We start from the raw sequence: 23,086 nt of genomic DNA on the forward strand, positions 1-23,086 counted from the left end.
AACAATAAAAAACATGTTTTAAATTAGGGCCTTGTTTCGAATATGTTTGTCTTAAATTGATTTTTCGTTTTAAATGCAACCCTAAGTGGCACGATGTTTGAATTGTAAATACCTTATCTGTGAGGATTTGTCTTTTAATTACGCACACTTTATACAACATTATTTCTAAGGAGTACGTCATACAGTCAAATAATTCGTATGGGGTACACAGTGGGAAAAGGTTTGGGAGTCCGTGTGCTAAAAGAATGAAGTTAAACTTGGCTTTACATGTCTGCATGACAAAGGTGTTTGCGAGCCACAGTATAGGCTTTATGTTCCACAGTTGTGACTTTAATGAGTCAATGAAACCAGGAAAGCTGAAGGTTGAACAAAATAGGGGGGTCATTGAGTTTTCAAAATGTTCAAAGCGGGACACGGTGTAAAAAAGGTTGGGAGCCCCTGCTCTAAATCGTGCTTGGATGTGTGCATGTAGGCTATGCAGTTTGCATGTGCACTGTACAATGTGAAATTCGTGTGCAACGTGTATTGTGTAAGCATTATTAGCGTATTCCGAACGCATCTGCGGGTTCCTTGTTATGCGGACTTTTAACACGTTACGTTTGTATTACCCGTGTTATAGTAGCTTATAATCAAATGCATAATGATGCACAAAGTTGGCTCGACATGCATAATTGTTCTCGTATTGTTTTGGCGCGCTGTGTCGAGCAGCCGGCAACATTTAATATGTGACAGCGTCCCAGATATCTTTGCAAGAAGTGGATCATCCGAAATCGAGCCCCGTTACGTTGGATACCAGGGACCTCCAGGCAAAATGGGACCAGTAGGTGCGAGGGGACAAAGAGGTTTACCGGGAAAAGTGAGCTACGATAAAATAAATGACACTATCGACGAGAGGGTAACAAAATGTACGTGTATAAAGTATTTTATATAGTTGGGATCTGAAGCAGCTGATAGTGGTTCTATTCCAATTTCAGTAATGGATGGATTCCTGCAGTCAACAATTGCCGAACTTAATGACAGCCTAGCAGTTTTGATATCAGGTATGGGAGATGCCGCAAAAAAGAACAGATTCGGAGATCTATTTTCCTATCCAATGTAACATAAACGAAATATGATTAATCGGGAAATTAGATGTTATGTTGTAAATTTAAGGGCGACGTAGTTTCCAGGCCAATGCCACTAACACCTTGTTCTCAAAGGTGTAGTTTCCCACTCGTACTTATTTTGTCATTTATAGGGGTAAATTAACAGGTTTTAGGATTGTTGAGATGTTTAGGGAACAAGGTAGGCCTACACCTGGACGCAGCAGATTTTTCAAATTTTTTAATGCAGAAGGTGTACAAAATAGGAGACTAAATTCTTTCCAAATCTGTATATTAGGTTTGCCTGATTACTAACTAGAACAAGAACAGTGGTTTCCCAACGAGGGCGATTTTGAGAAACAAGGGGGCGAAAATACCAAAATGGACGACTGGGGGGGGGGGCGATAGGGGGCGAAAATGATAGAACGTCCAATGAACGGCAAAAAATGCACTTGAAGACGGCTTATTCTGCATGCGACGCGAAAAAGGCCAACTCAACAGAAAGTAGAAGCGGAAACCGGGTTCCGAGCAGCTACCACTTCGGAAAATGGCCTTTGTTTAGTAAATTCACCAGCGATAAGAGTCAAGTGAATGAATTTCACGTTTACATGTCCTCTTTTTGAATCCGTAAATATGAGGGGCGTAAATTTGTGACGAGATTCAGGAGGGGGCGATGAGTCGAAAAAGGTTGGGAACCACTGCGCTAGAAGTAGGCTATGTCTGAAGGCGATTTGAAATCCCTTCCCTGTCCGAAAAAAAAATTCAATCCATCCTCCTTTTGGAAATAGCTTGGGGTTTTCTTCACCAATATGCAACTCCTTATGATGCGAATGATGATGATATTTGTATTTCACACAATAATTCTAATCATCGGAATCTAACTCCAGCAGTAATTTCAGTCTAGGCCTCTCCAGTCTCGACAGCACCAGCTAGATATCATATATGTTGTAGCTGAGCTTAGTATGCCCAGATTCTGAGATGACGAAGCCATCCTGAAATTTCAGAGTGGGAAGACATGAAGCCATTATTGGATATCTTGCACAAGAAGTCAAGCGCCTCAGGTGAAATTCTAATTAGGTTGCTTGCATTCTTGTAATAATATATATTACGAGTTTACATCCTTATTTCACACCGTGTCCCCCTTTGAAAATATTGAAACATCTATGCCGTCCTGTTTTTAGGCTTTTGACAAGGATAAAGTTAAGTTGTTGCGCGACCCCAGCTCTCAATTTGGCGTGCCATGGTTACTACTTACTAGAAAATTGTCAGCATCTTCGACAAAACCTACTCGCGGCCTATGTGTGAAGCCGCCGACTCTGTGCTGTGTAGTAGCCTATTGGTAATTACTAACTTGTCCACCTCCGTCCTTTAAGAGACTCAATCAAGACTATAGCAACCTATATAGTTCTTTTGGAACGATTTCTATCTATATACAATCGAAGTATAGTCAAGTAGCCAACTGCTACATCAGTGGTTCTTAACCTTGCCTCCAGCGCCGCCGAAGGGGCGCTGGCGATTTTGAAGGGGGCGGAAACGCTCAGGGGGCGATATGGGGGGCGCTGGGCTCAGGGGGCGGTATGGGGAGCGCTGGAGAAAAATGGCTTCGCAGTATATGATGTGGTGGTAGGACATATCCTTCATGAGTAGGCCTATTCAGAGTAAATTAACACCGAAAACTTCGTTATATATAGCATACAAAAGACATATGGGTTTAATTGTCCATGGGCGCCTAAATGACTGGCACCGAATGTTCCTGTCTTGGCAATCTGAACCCCAGAAGATGAATTCCATCTGGCAGGGAAAAATTATATGCCAGTGAAGAAATACCAATTTGAAATCGCGTGCGTCTTTTAGTTCAGTACGATTGGGCGACAGGGATATCTAAAAATAAATATTCCTGTTGGGCGATATCGCTGTTGGGTGATTCTATATTTTTTGATATAGCAGACAGGAGGTCACGAAATAACATCATGCAACGAAGTCATACCAACGGGTTCGCCCGCCCGAATATGTTTAAGTATTAGTTACGGGCCCTACAGTTTCCAGGACACCTCACAATATTCGCTCTAAGTTTTGATGAGTCTGCACACACTCAACAACTCACTGCGCTGACCCTTGGACAACAGTGTGTAACGACTAAAAAAAGGTCATAACTTCGGATTTGTTGTGCGCAACGTAGATTTTCTGTGCGCAGAGACCGTGTCAGCACTGCGCACGTTCGCAGCTTAGAGGGAACATTACACTTCACTCAGCTCTACCGGTAAATCTGGTAACGTGAGCAGAGAGGACAAGAAATTGATAGCAATATATATGCAAACCCGATCTTACTGACCGATTTTATCATGAATTATCGAAAGTTTTCGCGCTTCGCACTGGCTATCTAAACAGTACAGCTGATTCCGTGGCAAAAGCGAACAACGTGATGGGGGGGGGGCGGTCGGTTTATCACCCTAAGTTTTTTGGGGGGGCTGACCAAGTGCCGTTTCGTTCCTTCCAACGGGTATACGCCCGAAGATGTATAATTATAATTAAGGGTCCTACCTTTTCAATCACACATCACTCAGCTATACCGGTCAATCTGTTTATGTGAACAGAGAGAGGATAAAAATTGATCTCAATATACATGGAATTCCCAATCATATTGACCAATTCAATCATTAATTAGTGAAATTTTTCGCGCTTCGCGCATCTAGGCGTGAATAGCTGCCTCAGTAAATGGGCAGTGGATACCCAATGTAGATGACTAGTATCAGCAAATAGCGGATAGCCGAAAGGGGGGTCTGGGGGCGAAGTCCCCCGGAAGTTTGGTTTATCACCGGATGGGGGGCCCAAGACCAACGTTTTTTGGGGGGTGGCTGACGAAGTGCTGCTACGGCCCAGGTAACGAATTAATTGTACCTACGGGCACGCCCAAATTTGTTTAATTATTAATTACGTGCCCTTTATTTTCCCATACAACAGCTCACTCAGCGCTACTGGTAAATCGGATTACGTGGGCTGAGAGGATAAAAAGTTTAAAGCGACTTATATATGTAATTACCACCTATTCATTCATGCATCATAGAAAATTTTGGTACATTGGGCGACCAGGCCACACAAATTTTGCTGACCATCGAAATCACGCTACGGGGTTCTTGGGGGCGAAGCCCTCAGAAGTTTTGTTTATCACGCTATGGGTACGCAAGGCGATCGTTTTTAGGGGGTTGACGAAGTGCTGTTACGGCCCTCCCTCTTACTCATTGTCTTTACTACATTCCTTACAATATGAGGTTGGGGGGCGCTGGAGCACGATAATTTTTTAAAGGGGGCGCTAGAGGAAAAAATGTTAAGAACCACTGTGCTACATGAAACACTGCGTCACGCGAAATATAGATACCGATCTATAAGTAGGGTTGCATTTACAACAAAAATCAATTTAAAACAAACATGTTTAAAACAAGGCCCTTGTTTAAAACATGCTTTTTATTGTTTTTTAAGCCATGACGTCACGAATATTCAATTGTGACTTCATAGTGGATTGACATTGACAATTGAAAATATAGGCTAAATATAGCTCCTTTGACGAAATATCTACGTACTATAGATGTTGAACCGACTATTTTGAGTGTTCCAACCAGGGCTTTGGAGCAGCCGTAAATTTAAACTGCTCCAGCTCTGGCTCCGGAGCTCTCTTCTATCATACATTAGCTCCGGCTCCAGCTCCGGAGCCGCATTATAACCACTGCTCCGGCTCCAGCTCCGGCTCCAGCTCCGGCTCCGGCTTTGAAATTATCGAATGGTCCTGTCTATATCAGGGGTGGCCCGCAAATGTGGCCCGCGAGAGGGTTTTGCGTGGCGCGCGAGGTAATGTCCTATTATATTATCGAAAATGAATTGCTCAGATTGTGAACTTGCAATGCCAACCAAAAATTACAATTCTGGCTGCGACACTTGGGATGTTGATGACTAAAATATCAGTTCCGGCGCATTGGCAGATCCAGGGTCCAGTCACATTTTCAGTCAATCGTCGTACATTACAATAAACTAAAATAGTAGCGAAATTTTTCTTCACGCTTCGCGTGTTTAATTGTCACACGATTTCTTGCTTGGTAGCCTACCCCCTACTGAAAATGAAAAAAAAACGCCTAATTTACCCGATTGAGTCTGACTGTATTCGCAATTACGGAAAAAAGTCTTTTCGCGTTTGCGCTCGCATAAAATCGTCGACGGTGAAATGTAGGCACAAAATGATTGTCGCATATTATCGGAGACCTTCGATATCGATGTGTCCAGACGCCGAATAGTCGTGTCCTTGCAAACTGAGCCTAGCGGGTGGTATACAATAGACCCGCAATACTCACTTAGTTCATTTATAAACTTAGAAAATTTTACCCGCTTGGCGTGGCTAGTGGACCGCGCACTCGTTCGTAGGTTGGTCATTCCTGGTCTATATAGATTACTAATCTACTAATAGGTTAGTTATCTATGGTAATCTAGAGTCCGTCGGCCGTTAGTAACATCCGATGTAGCAACAAAGACATATAGGTGCCGCCGTGCCGGCTTGTGACTTCATACTGAATACTTGTCAATTGTCGACAACATCATAGTTGCACTAGAACGCAATTTACTCCATGCCATTGCTGTGCACAGCATTAAAATTCAGGCCTGATGTTCAATTCTGATAAATCGGCAGATGTGGTTGTTGCATATATAATAGCATCTTATGAAATAGGTCGGAGCCGGAGCTACTCCTCAAATAACGGGCTCCAGCTCCGGCTCCGGTTAAATTTTATGTAGAGCTCCGGCCAGACACGCACGTACCATAACCTTATCTTATAGTATAGCTAGCGCTATAAAACAACGCTTCAACTGATCTGATACCTTACCGGGTTTGCAATCCTCAGAGGTCGTATTTTATTCTATTTTGAAAAATGAACTAAAATAATTAGAAACGAGGCGCCATTAGCATCCGCCTAATTGGCATTCTTTTACTAGTCATTGGTATTTAATTTTCGTCTCAGCGGTCAGAGTAAAGGCAAACGACTCCATTGAGGTCGTGATCCCTATATAGTTTGGGAGCGCATGGTGTAATACATGTAATTATTGTATGATTTTCCGAGTAGATTTACTTATATAATGGAGTCGGTCGGAAGTCTGTAAATATAATATTAGGAGTCGGAGTTAGAGTCGGTGGTAAAGTTAAACGACTTCGTAACCGTACAAGGGTTGTCCAAAAATAACTTTTTTTCCCAAATTTCTCTCGCTTAGTGATAAAATTGTCAGGTTGCCTACAAAACCGCTACATACCAAATTTGGGTCAATTCCGACCAGTAAAGGCCGTGCAATCTTAAATTGAAATTTCGACCATTTTTGAATTTATTGTATTTACGGTGAAAAATTTCCTGAAGGGAAAGTGATGCTTTTTTACTGGTTTACATCTTGATAAAGCTGTGTGATCGAGTTTGGATGATGAAATTGCAAATATATGAAAAATGAATATGACACTGATAAGTGATAGTGATATACATCGCATATGAATACTTTCAGCACTGAAATCTGGGACCATAAAGAGAAAATGAATTGCCAAGCAATTAAAATACAGTAAACTATATTTTCCAGGCTAGAATCGATATTTTTTGTCGCACCAGTGTGAATTTCACGTAATTGAAGCAAATGAGTTTGTGGATAACAGCACTCCGCGCTCCTCAATAAAGCGCATTGTCGTATTATTAGGCTAAGTGAAGACAATTGTATGGAAAGACAACAATCAATAATCAGGAAATTATATTTTCATCCGGTCAAGACACACACAATGCGATAAGAGACCATGCGATGTAATGAACACATAGAATGATGCCGAACGACGGCAGTTGCGGTCTCTTAAACTGACATCCACCTCGGCCTGGTGCCCAATGTCACAGTTCCTTTTCAATGCTGATATTTATTCCGGGGCTCGTTCTAGCTCTTCCATTCCTTGCAAGTGCTTTCTTTCATCGGAGCTTTTTTCACCACCAAATCTCGAGGATGATATGAAGTGGCTCAGAAGAATTAATGATGAGGAAGGTATGCCATCATTATTATCAACCAACTGGTAACATGACATACCTCAAGCATCCCGTTGTTGGTTGGCGGGAGTTCACTACGGTACATATAAATGGCCTATGAGGATGCAGATCCGTTAAAAATTCGAAAACAGTACCCCAGCATTCGAAATTCGCTTTGTGGAGGCATATAGGAGCGAAAAGCAAATATCATGGCGCATTGCGAAGAAAACAGCCAAAACGTCGTCAAATCTACATCGGCGCTTCAAAAGATACTTTCGGGTATCGATATTAACCTGGGAAATATATTTTTCTGTATTTGACCTGTGTGCCAGTTCATTTTCTCTTCATGGTGCCCGATTTCAACCTTAAACGGGTGGACGGTCTTGAAAATGGCACTAGGGATTCCGCGAATCGTAAGAAACTCGTAACATAAGAAGAATTCTTGCAAGCGACAGTTATAGAGGCACAAAAGTCCAATTGAAAGCTAGACCATTGACCCCTCCAAAAAGTAGCTTATTCAGAATCATTTATCCGATGATGCGAATACACATCTTTAAAAGTATTTTATTTGCTAATATATATCACCATCGTTTTAACGAGACTACTTCAATTTCGTTGAATCATTTCCAGCAAATCAGTGTCAAATTAATTTTTCATTAATTAGCAATTTCATTATCTCAACTCTATCACAGCCCAGTATCAAGATGTAAACCCGTGAAAAAAGCATCCCTTTCCCTTCAGGCATGCCTGGAACACGATAATGGGTCATATCGAAGTGTCGAAATTTTTCACCTTAAATACTATAAATTCAAAAATGGTCGATATTTCAATTTAAGATTACACGCCCTTTACTGGTCGGAATTGACCCAAATTTGGTGTGTAGAGTTTTTTAAGGCAACCTGACCATTTTATCACTAAGCGAGTGAAATTTGGAAAAAAAAATATTTTTGAACAACCCTACCGTACATATATGGTAACTGGTAGCTGTATGCTCGCTATCTTGGGAAATGAAGACGTAAAATTAATAGGCAACTTGAAAAAGTTAGACTGCTGAATATAAGGCATAATTACAATGGGGAAAATTGCCTTTACCACGCAAAACGTATAAATATTATGATTAGGGCGATTGTTTTTACCTAAAAACCGGAAGATTTTGACCTAAAATCAAAATTTTGACATTTTTTGAGCAAAAAAAACTTCGTAAGAAGATTTGCACTCATGTATGTAAATTAGGTGTTTTCGCACACAATGTTAGAATTGTACTACTTATCTTCATTTGCGGTTGGAACTTACTTTTTTGACTTAGAAACTGACAAATGTTTTCATGAAAAAACTATATTTTAACGATATCTGGACATACGAAGAATTCCAGTAGTTACATCCCGCATTATGGTAGAAATAACTAAAATTTGTTGTATTACGACGAAAGATACTTTCCTACATTCTTGGGTAGAACGTGTCTGTCCTTAGCTTACCTAGAATGTTCAAAGAACGTTCAACAGCACCCGTTGTTGGCTGGCCACACTGACGTTGTGCGGTGCGTACACTGCACCGCGTGGTGACACACCGTGTTGCTTCATTCTGACAATGTTGTCTACGTAACAATTTTTCATCTTGCACTTCTTGGTATACGAACCAATGCCCACGCAGTCTTGCTTCAGTTAAGATATTGCGGTACGTTGAGCATAACACCATGTCAACCTATTAGTTTCATTCGACCGTTTATGATTCACAATGAGCAGACAATGGGCCGTCTACTACGGTAGTCCTATAAACATCCGCGATACAAGTGTGGGTTACAAAAAAATTGACTTTTTGACAAAATTTTGACTTTTTTTACATGTCAAAAAATCACTTTGGTTATGAGACTTCACTTCTAAATACATGTCCTGTCGCCTGGCGGTTAGAAGCAATATTCCACTTTTATTCAGGTTGTTGCATTCGTAAACTCTCGTTAATAACCTGTGCTTTATAATCAGGGTGTCCAGGATTTGTGTACGAGAACAATTGCTTCTATGTAATTGTGGACGGTACTGCGGGATTGGCAGTGGATTATTTTGCTGCCAAATCTCTTTGTCGCACAGCACGTTTATCTGGCAAGCTCGGCAATATTTATTCGGAAGCCCACTACAGGATAATACTGCGCAATGTTATGGATCGCAAAGGCGAAACTACACTCAATTTCATCAACTTTTGGACTGCCATGAAGCGAGAAATTCCGGTGAATAGCCTATTTGGCGCTCGTGTGTATTAGTTTTGTTTGTTCAGATATCGTGACTGAATTGTGTTAATGATACAGCAGAATTAAGCCTTTTCAGTACTGAAAGCCTTCGCCTGGCCCATTTATCTTGAAACAATATGTAATGTAGGGATGGTTCGCTGTTCGCTGTGCTAACAAACATGTTCACAAAACTACGGCACCATGTGAAACCGCAATCATAGCACCAAACCGAACAGTGCATTTCGTTAAGGTGTAATGTGTACAGTACACAAAGAATACTTGGGAGACGCCGTTGTTTTCTCAAACGCAATAACATCACATTGCCATTGTGGCGTTCGAAAAGATTATGAGATCAAAACGACTTTGTCCAAAATATACAGGACATTTGATATTCGTTAACTCTCCCATACATACCCGTCTCCGGTTAGGTTGACAGATATTGCATTCTTAATCCCGCGTGTCGAAATTGGCAAGAATCCCGATTGCATTTTTCGGGATTTCAGTTATTTTAAACTTGTTTGATGGGAGTACAGTGAATGTCCGAATAGATCGTGATTTCCATAGTAAAATTCTCCGAAATCAGTATATTCTTTTGAGCGATACAAGGTCAATCTAAATTTTATTTATTGACTTTCCTGTCTTGCTGACACCGTGTTGTAGCAAGTGACAGTAAGTTGATAGTTATGAAATTTTGCAGACGGATGTTATGATTAGTGTAACAGACGATATGTTCAAACTTATTCCACTCCAAGTTCAGTACTTCCAAAAGCCTAGTTATGATTATTGGAAAATTGTGGTATATTTCGCATAAAAGGCCGATCAATTAATAAGGTTCGTTTGCGGAATTCTCAAATATCGCGGTGGGCATACCGCATTCAAACGTGAACAGCACGTTCGCTCAAACTCAGATATAGTGGTGATGATTCAGAGATGAAAAATTGCGAAATTATGGCGATGAGTTGTCTGCGCGCGAACACCAACGTTGGGATCCGTAACAACGTCGTAGAATTCACCGTGCGTGCAGTTGAGCATATTTTTCGGGGATAGAACTGAATTTATGAAGTACAGTCGACTCCGCATAATTCAGACACAATGATTCCGATCAGTTTTGGCAGAATTAAACGGAAAAATGACTTAGTCCGAGTCAAGCGGAAAATCACCTGTTCGCTCCATGGTCAATGACCATTGGTCTTGCGTTTATTCACACAACGCATTAATACGGTACTGTTGCGTAAAAAATTAACACAACTACGCTATGCTGCACGGTTCGCTTTAAATGCACATTTTAGTTAGACCTTCTGTTTGGTTGTATTGTACAGTAATTTCGACACCAAATCATTCAACAAATACCGTATACTGTATTACCGTGTAGGCTAAAGGCTAACACACGCATAGAATAATAGAATAATCGTTGGGTTATAATTTTCATCTGAACAAGTTACGCACAATGTAAAATGCGATAAGACACAATGCGATGTAATTGAACAGATAGGAGGATGTCGAACGAAACGCAGTTGCGATCCTTTTAATTTCACATCCACCTCGGCCTATATAGAGTGCCCGATGTCACAGTTCTTTTTCGATGTTGATCTTTTTGAAGCCGCGGCCCTTTTTACTATAGTTCTCTCCATTCCTTGTAAGTGCTTTCTTTCGTCGGGTATTTTTCTGGGCTTTTTTATCGCCGTAAGAACGATGACGCCGGGGGAAGAGAACCTCCGACGGGAATCGGACGGGGTCCGCCAGATTCGTATAGGCGCTTATTGTTACCAGTACGCTATCTCCCCCGCATAACATAGAGTTCAAATATTACTGTTTGATATCCTCACCAAACTAACAATACTAATTGCCGAACTGTCAAGGAAGCTTCTCTACTTTCTTTCCTCGTTCACGTTATTGAGCAATTTCACTTTCATCATCAATCGATTAAAATTTTCATCCAATCAAAATCAAAACACTACAAGGTGGCGATATAATGAAATGATCGGACGGACTTGGATAGGGTTCGGGCCGGATTTTGCACAATTTCGAGACAGTCGGATCGGATTCAGATTCTATTGCTGATTGTGTTTCGGATATTTTCGGATAGTTGTAACTCCTGATTCGGATATTTTTGGATAGTTCTGACCAGACGTGACTTGACGTGCCGTGATTTCAAGTCAAAAGAAAAAAATCGTCTGCTCGACAACCAAACACGGACAGTAAACACGTTCTGATAGGACTGGTAACACTCTACAATTGTTCTAACATAGGTTCAAGCAAATATAAATATATATCAGATGACCGCTAACCTTAGCCTGTGTAGAAACTACTCGCAGCTCAGCTGCACAATTAGGATTCTTCGGAGAGGTATTCGATTAGGATTTTTCGGATTCTGGCGGCATTATTCCGATTCGCATGGATTTTTGGTTCAGATTGATTGTATTCGGACGGATAGTTTCTAGGAGACTGGGGCTGTTGGACGGATTCGGATTCTCAGTAATCAATATCTGCTCATCACTGGAAATGATAGGAGGTTGCTGAAACCATATTAGTAGTCTTTTAATCAAACACCCACCTTGTTCTATAGAGCAGGAGTGGGCAATTATTTTTCCCGGAGGGCTAAATGTAATGAAGAAAATACGGTGGCGGGCCGAGACAAAACTTTATTCTGTATATTCTGCCGCGTGCAGTTCATTACTAAATTGAAAGCTGTGAATAACATTCTTAACACATGCTGCTATAAGTGAATGTGTTATTACAAGGCTGCGACCAAAGCTCTGTGTGGCCTGGTGAAATAGCCTCGTTACCGGTAAAAATGAATGCTACATGTGTTGGTATAGGCGAGGTCGATATGTCAGATCAATATATAGAGGCTCGCCCTCTGTACTCATATACATTACGAAAATTGCAGAGCGGAAGGGTGTTATTGTCTGACGGCAGTCCTGCGACATATGTCGGAAATGCTCGTAGTTCAACCGAATGGCAGACGAGTGATAACAGACGCAAGTACGTTTACGTATCCGTGTGGACGGATGGGGAGTCACATGATGACAATCCGGGTGGTTACGGAAATGTCTGGCCCACCTTCCGATGGAACGCAGCACTCTGCCAGTATCCCGTCATTGCTCAAGGATGAAGATCTTGTACTGCAACATCGGATTGGCGCTGCTCGCGAATTTGAACATAATTATGGATTTCGAAATGTAGATGAATGTAATCGCGTTATGAGATAATAATCCCATAAACATGTATAATGTATATGCATACAATTAACAAGCTCACTGTAGTGTGTTTTCAACCGGTTCTCCATGCGTACCCGCACAAGCCAGCCAAGGGCTCTCCGCAAATATTGACAGTTGTCTGCGTCAGTACAATTACAAGTGACGTGATTTACTTCAGACTATAAGTATATCGTAAAAATGACCGGCGGGGATTATATTAGGAATGGTGCAAACCCCTGAAAGGTTATGGTTCGTGTGAACGCGAATCTTTTTGAAAGGCTCTGTTAGGCTACTACGTGAACACAAACGTGAACAGTTGAACACGAACATATGAGGTCACGTGACTTCATATTGCTAGTTCCAAACCTTCATTTCCGTAAAGTAATATATTAATGTACTGTACATGTACACGATGCCAAGCGACGACTCGGACCACATTATGCCACAATGTTGAAGTAAATGCTGACTTTTTAAACATAAACAAATGTATCAACTGGAACAATCAAATGCTATAATAATCCCATAAAATCAATATCTTCCGTCGCTTTGCCGACAATATCGGCGAGGACTTGCAATGGAATATAAGCTTACACCTTCGCCGCTTAGGATGAACCGGACAATGTATTCATAAGGCGTGGTCAGACTATTGCTACATTGATATTGATCAGAGTGAAAGCAAGTTTCTATACTTGTGGCAGATATTACCTCTCTATGCAGTACCCAACATCTCAATCTGGCGGATTTGGTGATTATGATACAACAAACAGATCAAATCAACATAGATCCCGTACGCATGTGAGATTTTTTTTATTAGACAACACAACAATGCATTATTTTTGTCAATTTGGTTGATGTCTTGTTATTGTGTGACGTATCTTTTCATGCTGCCAGCGCCATGCGCAGAGATGGTACCAAGTTGAAATGCAAAGAATTTCAACGAATGATGTTATAACGACGTGAAAAATTGCAGTAAATAAAAAGGTCCATAGCGCAAAAATTACCAAGGTTCGTTTGCGAACGCGAAACTCCAAATTTCCGAGGTTCATACATCGAACGCGAACGCGATCCTCCCCGTCACACAATCCATAATTCAAGTATCAAGTATATAGTCAGCTGACAGCCTTCAACTGTGTCTCAAGTCATCTGTACAGTAAGGATTTTTCGGAAGAAGTTATTCAATACAGATTCATGGAGGAGATATTTCGTATTCGCATGGATATTTTAGATGAGATTCTTCGTATTTCTCAGAAATCAGTATCCGTTCATCACTTGTCATACAATACATTATTATGGTGAAAACCAGTAAGATGTGAGGTTATCAGAGACTTGCTTATTTTCTACAGAAGCGACGTGCGAGAAGATGAATATTTGCGAAGTGCATGCACGGCCGCACATCTCTAGTTTTGCGTGGAAAGTAATGAGAGTACTAGGGAACTTTCCCAGGGATGTTGCGAACCCCTGAAAGATTCTGATTTGTTTGAACATGAACCTTTAGAAAAGGTTTGTTGTGAACACGAACCTCTAACACAGGGGTTCTCAACTTTCCTTGTGTAACGGGCCGCATTTAAACAGCAAAAAGCGCTGCGGGCCGCAGAACATTATTACCGTATATTTGTGGACTATACTATGATATTTAGGCTAATATAGCCTATTTACCAGTCGTGTATGGGCATTTAGTTTGTATGCCTTCTCCAGCAAGAGTAACCAGTCATCCACTGATTGTACGTTTTACTGATCCTCTATTGTTACATCACAAATAAATTGACCACAAACGAAATGATCACAGCTTACGTTGTCGTAGTAGCAGTAGATTAATTTCATAGCAATGTATCTCTGTTTCTTAGACGGCTCAGTGCGTACATTGCGCACTATGCGCAGGGATCGCCTTCACCAACCCTCTTGTATGATTTAAAACGAGCGAATATAGTTTATGCGTTTGTTTTCTCACGGATGTGTAGATGGGTAGTGTATTGTACCATATCAATTTGTTTCAACTTCTCGAGGCTTCGAGGCTTCCTATTCGATCCTATTGATAGATAATGATAGACTATAGCATGTAGCTATATACAGTTACTCACGTATCTTATTTGCAGTTCTACGTTTGCGTGAACGATGCAACGCCTTCTTGCATGCATATTTAACTGTATATTCGTTATTTAATTCAAGGTATATGGCCAATTATTCTGTCCTTCACACAGCTAGCAAAATGTGAAGACTTTGAATCGTCACTGATACTTCGACAATTCATTTTGACTTGAATTTTGACTTGACTCGTGACTCGACTTGACTTGACTTGACTCGAGTCACCTCGAAAAAACGAGTGACTTGACTTGACTCGAGTCACCTTCGAAAATCGATTGACTTGACTTGACTCGAGTCAAAATGTGCAATGACTCGAGGTGACTCGTGACTCGAAGGTAGTGACTTGATCCCAACACTGGGTTGAAGTAGTCTACGGGGCAACGTGTTTCAAAACATGCGACAAAAGATTAACTGACATTGCTGTTACTCTTCTTGTCACGGTTGAATCAGACAACTGCTGCTTCGAAATTTGTTAGGTGAAGTTGTCCTTGCTGTTAAATTCCGTAAACAGCGGAGATTCGCACAGTATAGTAACGTTTTGTTGGAGAAACACCTTTTATAACAGATTTCATGGGTTTAGCGATATACCAAGCAATTTTGAACCATGCGTGTTTAACGTCGTCGGCAATCTCAACAATGCCTCGAAATATGGATTGCTTAGCCTGAGACCTAGCTAGCAACGCTTTTTTCTAAGATCATTTGATATGTGTAACTCGAGATGGAACTGTCCAAAGACTTATTCCGAACAATAAGAATCTAAACTCGACCATATATCAAGAAACCAGAAAACATTGAAGATTGAGAATAAATCAAATGAAACAGAGACGGAGCGATAAGAGAGCTTTAGTAGCTAAATTGATACCGTATGCAACCATACTGTGCCGGTAGTAATTGCGATCATATTGAAAGATCTCGCGGGCCACAGAAAAAGCGTCTGCGGGCGGCATGCGGCCCGCGGGCCGCGGGTTGAGAACCCCTGCAGTCTAACATATCAATTCTAATTTCAGACACGACATTTTCATAAGAATATAACTGTGTGTGTACATTGTACAATAGCCTACTTGGGGACTAAATATAGAGAATAGATTGTTAAAACGTAATAATATCAAATTGCCACTGTGTCGTTCGAAAATATTAAATGTGGATGGTCAGGCTTGAGTTCGTCAACTCATCCTTTTTTGCACATCCAGTCAACCTGTTCTGTTCTGTTTATTGTGATAGTTAGTCATTGTTCCATTGTAATGCGGATCTGGTTTACCCCAGTACACCCCGTCCGAGTGGTACACCCTTTAAAAATTATGGTACATCCTGGGGTGTACGATACACCCGGTTGAAGAGCCCTGGAGTAGTGTACCGTAAGTACATTAATAACCGATTTGAATAAAGTTTGTCACCATTCGCCACACGACGTATCAATCTCCCAGAAAATCGGTAAATCCAATCCAAATCCTAATCCATTCAGAAAAAAACTCTAATCCTAATCCAATCCAAATCCGACAAAATTTCACAAATCCAGTTTTTTCAAATCCTAATCCTAATCCATACTCATCTCTGCCTCACGAAGTTCTTAATCAGTTTGAAGTTCTATGTTGTATTTACTTTACCAATGGACAAGCCTTCAACATCTAGTATCTTGAAATTAAGATATCAAATTTTAATATACCTCGCGGGCCGGCGGTTGAGAACCATTGGAATAGATGATAGAATATGGAACCTCAGAAAGTTGGAACCCATTGATACGATGAAATAGCTTACACAATCCACTTATATAGCCATCCGATACAATGCGAGCCTGCTCTTACTGTAATTATTTGACGAGTTTTACAAATGTTGGCCGAAACTTTATATGTGTTGGTATGTCGTGGCATGGTAATGGCCGACACCGAAAGGTCTATTTCAATAAATTATGCGTATTATTTTATTAGAGAGACCCGTATTACCACCAAGACATCTAACGATATCAAATCGCGCCTGGCGCGAAGAAAATTTGATAGAATACGCCATGATGTATGTTGATTCATGAGATCATTTTAGCCCCTGTTCAAGCTCGATGCACCAATTGGGGGTCGGGGTGAAGCAGTTAAGGTCCTGCATGTAACAGACGATTACAGACGTGAAATCCTTATCTATAGACAAGTTCCTCGTCATCATATCTGCTTGAGGGGTGTTTTGATTAAGTCTGAAAGTGGGCCGTGCTCCAAGTCGCCAGAGGCGGAATCATAATAAAGATAATATCGACCTGGTATAAATGACCATCGTATAAGACACCATGAATGCCACAAACGACAACAGACGAGAAAGCACGTATGCAATCACCAATTCGTCTATTACCTTGAACACAAAGGGGTTATGAGTAGCTCGCGTTGCGGAAAATATTTGTAGATTATAACGACTAATCGGGCTGGATTGCTGCATTTTCCGATCAACGTTCGCAAAGCCTTTGAAGGAAAGTATGAATTTGAATCCCACGCACACACAATAACGCACTGTCGGATTTCATGCTCCAATCAATATGACTGTGACGAAAATCTGGCTCGCGAACTATTGTGAGCACGGCAAACTGACTTGTGGCGCTTATGGGCGCAAAACAATTTAATTTGGAGGAGGAGACTGTGCATTTACTCTTCCAATCTTGAGAATTTAAAGTGTTTGGAATATTTGGACAATTGAATACGAAACTTGGAGCGTCTTCGCGGCCCACCTGAAATAGCTTCGCGTCCCACCGGCTGAGAAGCACTGGTCTATGGGACTTTCGTTTAACTGCACTCTGGATCGTGTCGCCTGTCTTAAGTTATTCTGCTGTATAATATACTGATTTCATATTGCAACCTTGTCGTATGAGTTATTCTTCAAACAAGATCAAGAACATAACAGTACCATTCACACATCGACGCTAGATTGTGACTGATACCGGACCTTGCACCGATCAGAATAAGTCTCTGAATTAGGGGTAACTAGTAAATGCGTGTATATAGGTGTTAACTGATGCTTTATAGCCTGTCTGTCAAGCGTCTGTGCAAAGCGCGTAGTAAGACATGTAAAATATTTCCTTACAAGGTCATGCCATATATCGTAGTGGCTTAGAACAGGGCCGAGTCAGTTGTTTTTAATGTAGCTTCTGGACAGGTACGCTTTGAGTAAAGCCCAAGTGAAGAGATAGAAGGTATTAGACACCCAGATCACTAAAATATTATATGCTACGTGCTGCCATTGAACATGATTATTTTTTTCTTCGACTGTAATTTTTTCTCGCTCTGCGCGATTTACCTCCGGCTGTTGATAATTATTGCCGAATTTCATATTTGAGAGGTCTCTCAACAGTTATAACCGTAGATGACATCAAACTTTGCGTTGGGATTCTTGTTGCTCTTTTTAATACTTTTTTGATACGGCGCTAGGGGGACGTGGCATTAAGTACTATCATCAAGGGTGCGTGTCTAAAAAAGTTTGAGAACCACTGTTATATGTAATAACGGTCATCACAATTATGTTAACTGGAATATAACTATTTGGCGTCGAACCAGATCCTCGTTCGCGTTCCAGTGCTGAAGGCTATGCCGAGCGATGATGATGCAGATTTAAGAGTTCAAGCTATAGAACGGATGATAACCCGGAGATTGACAGGTTCAGTACAATGGCCGGATATATCGGCTATCGCATGATTATTTTTGCTTGTTGAGGAAGAATCGAACTTTCGGGCGAGATAAAGTTCCTTCCGCGAAGAAGAAGATTCGTGTCAATCCAAAATATGACGTCGCATTCAAAAGCCGCAAGTAACTGTTCTCATACAGTATAGCTCCGAGGTTCTCAAAGTGAGCGATAATGCCTCCGGGGAGGAGGATTTGAGAAACAGGGTGTGAAATCGCACGAATCGAGCGAAAATGTTAGAAATTACAGTCAATTAGATGTAAGAATTGTTTCGGTTCTTGCTGAGGTCAATTTATAATCGATGGGTGTTGATATAAAACCGACTTAATACATGACTTATCCTATCCCGCAAGAGGTGAAAAAGGATCGAATCGGGAACATTTGGCCCACATTACATCAATTAAACTCACAACATCGTGCAGGCACGCGTCGATAGTGTCCGTCTAAAAACTACTCCGAATAACGATACTAAGTATGGAGAAAATTATTTTCCCAGTTCACATATGGCCCGCGGGTCACAGATGGGACACCCCCGATCTGAAGCTTCACTCGGCTGTTCGTTATTATCATCCCGTTCGATTAATGCCTTACCGGTGGCTATGCTGCGATGATCATAACCTGTCAGTACACATGATAAATTTATTACACTCTCGGTAACATTATCTCGAAAAGCGACATGCGAATTCACGAGCTCGAAGACAGGGATTATGACCGTATCAAAATATTATCATCAGCGGTATATGTTAACACACAACACCAATCACGAAGGTCCTATTGATAGATAAAGCAGCAGTTTGAGTATATATTATTTTCAATGTGAGAGCAAGTACATGTCATTGACAAACATTTGTTTAATTATTCTGTTTGTGCGAAAAATTATCGAGACGACGTATTTCGCGTCGTAGGGAGAGGCCGTTAGCGCTTACATTTTCGTTCCTGGGAGTCGACTTTATCAAAATACGCCAACCTAGTTTGTGCCAACAGAAGTTATACGATCTAAAATAGTAAGGTTAAGTGATCTCTTCGACTCGATAATTTGAAATTTCATGCCTGTGCCCTCGTATTTGGTGATACGATTGTTGATATACAATGTTATTTCCAATTTTCTACTAGATTCTGACGACTACCCCGGACGAGTGTCAATTAGTTGGATTTACTTCAATATTTAGGTATTGATCATTTAAACCAGTTAAACTTAATTTTATGCCATGTCATTTTGTCATGGAATGAGCTTTGTAAGTGTGCGTTAAATAAGTAGGGCCAGGCACATTGATTCGAGTACGCGAAGCTGAATTGAGTGTTAATTCTAATGATTCGAGTCGAAGGCATTATATTCTTAGTGGTAGCATAAAAGGCACATATTTCAACTTTCCACATTATTCATACAGCTGTGACGTGACATAATTAAGTGGATATGGTTTATAATGGATACGTGCATCCGTCATCCCTTGAATATCTCGCACGATGTATATAGCTATAATTAATTGATTTGGTTGATACGGTGCATCGATCATCATCGATGGACGCGGCACTGATACGCGTTGACTGCGTTAAACTTATTCAAATGTCAGTTTAAGGTTATTTAGATATGAGTCAAACGTATTTCAGTTTATTAAGATGTCGAGAATGTTGCTCCCAGATTAATTCCTTTTTGCTATATAGTCGGACTACAATTCATAGTAGGCCTAAGTAACGTTTATAGTGACTTAAATACTGCGAGACGACAGTACAAGAAAACGACGACCTTATATGCCTATCGATGAGACCAGATGTGTATTGCGTATATGGATGGATTCGATCTTGTATGATACGCAGATATTCGACTACGTTGAACCTCACCTATAGATTCATACTGACGATAGGCCCATTGCAGTGGTTCTCAACTGGGGATCCGCGAAACTTCCAGATTTGAAAAAAGATTGATAAAAACATGCTTCTGTTAATGGATGTTTTGTTGGGGTTTTGGGAAAAAATTGTTTGCAAAATCTGTTTTCTCCGGTTATATACATTATCGCTATTCCGGAATAACTTCAATATGAGCTGCTAGATATAATTGACTAGGCTGAGCGTGATATGCTAACAATCCGTTTCTCAATTTTGGTACCATATATTTGGCGATCATACCCCAAGGTGTCGTCGGAAGCATTACTCGTCATTATTACATTATGACATTGGAAATGCATTTCGGCACTCGTTCGGATTTTCTAGACACGACGGCGTATTTCAATGAATGCAGCTGTATAATTCGCATTGAAATAATAAAAGTCATCTTGTTGCTGTTTATCACTAACCATCAGTTACTAGCACCAGACGAGCTGTTGCATGATAATTGAGCTAAATTTGAATTAAAACGGGAGGGGGGGCGTGGTCCGTGACTATCTAAAGGGGGTTCGCAGAGACGAAAAGGTTGAGAAACACTAACCTATTGTGTAAATTCCTGAATGCGTTGTAATGATATTATATTGCATGTCAATGCCATTGTTGGGATCAAGCCGAAGCTGTTTTGTCTGCAATGTCATAGCCAGGCCGTGTTATATTTGGCATTTCAGGAGCCAGATGCCAAAACTGCCAAAAATAAAATTTTGAAAATGCCAAAAATAAGCAATTTTTGGCATGTGCCAAAAATAACACGGCCTGCCAATCGTGTATTTCTTTCGTGGTGTTGAGTTAACAGGGCCGCGTTAAAAGCGAGAAAAGCGTGTGTGAAGGGCAGGTTTCTTAATCTGGGTCCAGCCCACCCATTAGGGGTGAATGAATAGTGAGATTGAACGGCTGACTGCATTTGGTTTACGTCATACTTTCCATTTGTCTAAAGGCAATTGTACGACCATTTTTGACCGGCTTGCCGAGCACTAAATTTGATTAAACGGGTATCAATGGAAAGCTGCTGCTGTACCGATTACGAAAACATAAATTGTATTCTGCTCATAGATCTGGAATCCCCAAAATCAACCACGATTTTTGCAGTGTGATCGAGTTTAACATTGTGATGCAACAAACTGTCTAGCTCTTTCCGAGCTGCAGTCTCGTTTTGCCAGAGACAATCTTGTTGTCTTGTTCTTAAACAAGCTAACCTTCCCAGGACTCTCTCACGTGAGTTGGTAAAATAAAAGCCGTCTGAAGTGACTAAAGTTCTCCGAAAATATCTCGGTAGACTGAAGGAGATGGTCGGGCTACAAAATAGAATGTGTTGAGAGGCAACACAGTAAACTCCTGGAAAAGTATCGGGAAGAAAATTCTTTCCGCGATGGGATCGATGGCGCTAGCGAATTGGTCTGTTTTCATGATGCTTGGAAGCCGGTTCGGCCCTCCGAAGAGTTTGAAGCTCTGAAAACCTTTTGCGAAGGGCTGGCAACATTCTTTCGCTCGACTGCTACTGTTGAAGTCGATTTTTCCCAGATTCGTTCGGCGAAAATTGAATTCAGGAGAAACTTAACCTGTTTTACACAATGTTTTAAACAAAGACCTTTTTAATTTTTTTTTAGATGAATAATTATGCCATAATTGTGTAAATACTTTCCAAAAACATGTTTTATAAGACTACGAACGACTACCACCCTATATAGCCGACGTATACGATATGGGATGGTTGGAAACCTCAAAATAGTCGGTTCAATAGCTTTAGTACGTAGATATTCCGTCCAAGGAGCTATATTCACCCTATATTTTCAATTGCGAATGATAATCCACTATGACGTCACTATTGAATATCCGTGACGTCATGGCTTAAAAAACAATAAAAATCGCGTCTTAAACGAGGCCTTGTTTTAAACATGTTAGTTTTATATTGATTTTTGTTTTAAATTAAATCCTAGTTACTGTGCAAACAATTTAAGTCTATTCAGCAGCTATAACAATCAGTTGTTGAGCATCTTTATCAGCACCGATTCCGAATGGATACTGCACATTTTTTGGTTTCGTTTGATATTAATAACCTATGAAATCGCTAGGTTTTTTCTTCTCATTATTGTTTGTTGTCACTGATTATAAGTGGACGCAGCACATTTTGTGGTTTCTTTTGATAAACTGACCCAAATCAAGCATTTTTATGACTAATTCTAGTGTGAAACTATCTATTTAGAGGACGATGCCAAAACTGCCAAAAATAAAAATTGAAAAGTGCCAAATATAAGCTATTTTTGGCAGTTTTGGCATATGCCAAAAATAACACGGCCTGGGTCATAGCTGATGTAATTAGCGTTCATGAAATGCAAACTTCACCATTGATGACGTGGTCACTTCTCAATGCGACTGCGCATAGAAGTTTCCGAGCGATGTTGGGGAATAGCTTGAGACGGGTGGGCAACCTGTGGCCGTGGAAGGAAATTTGTGCGGCCGTGTCACGTAATTTAATAAGTCTTGAAATTTTCTTAGCGCAGTGCGCGATTCAATGCTATACTTCATTTTTCGATTTTAATATAGTAGCGCCCAATATAGAAATACCAACTTGGAATCATGTGCTTCTCACAAAATAAATCTGTTTCTAGTACGTTTAGGCGATTCCAATTTATTTCCACTATAGCCTACCGACAATATACTAATGGGAGGTCAAGAAATAACAGCATGCAACAAAGTGACTAATAACAATTGGTCCACCCGAAGATGCATCATCATGTGTAACTTTGCCCTAAACTTCCGAAGTCACTACCTCCATCAACTCTACCAGTGAAGATGATCACATGGGCTGACGAAGGATAAATATTTGATGGTAATACGTGAATCTACTAATAATGATGTCGAAATTCATTTGTGACTCAGAAAATGTTTTCGCGCTTAGCGCGACCATAACGTATCACAGTAATCATTATTCAAAACATGGCCAGTCGCGAT

The 23,086-nt window shown here is 40.7% G+C and overlaps 1 protein-coding gene and 1 long non-coding RNA gene across 2 annotated transcripts in view; both read left to right on the plus strand.

Annotated features, from left to right (window-relative positions):
• Positions 1 to 23,086, plus strand: part of LOC145439530 (uncharacterized) — a 101,951-nt gene that overhangs the window by 65,910 nt on the left and 12,955 nt on the right. The window lies entirely within an intron of this gene.
• On the plus strand, positions 623 to 12,603 carry LOC145439526 (uncharacterized). The gene is made up of 5 exons (XM_080317010.1): positions 623 to 905; positions 975 to 1,040; positions 2,087 to 2,143; positions 9,085 to 9,326; positions 12,217 to 12,603. The coding sequence occupies exons 1-5, from the start codon at positions 641 to 643 to the stop codon at positions 12,439 to 12,441; spliced, it is 855 nt and encodes a 284-aa protein (XP_080173136.1). The 5' UTR covers positions 623 to 640; the 3' UTR covers positions 12,442 to 12,603.

The sequence above is a fragment of the Botryllus schlosseri genome, chromosome 5 (genome assembly GCF_051294905.1).
Source record: "Botryllus schlosseri isolate E-star chromosome 5, Bs_hap1, whole genome shotgun sequence".
Lineage (NCBI taxonomy): Eukaryota > Metazoa > Chordata > Ascidiacea > Stolidobranchia > Styelidae > Botryllus > Botryllus schlosseri.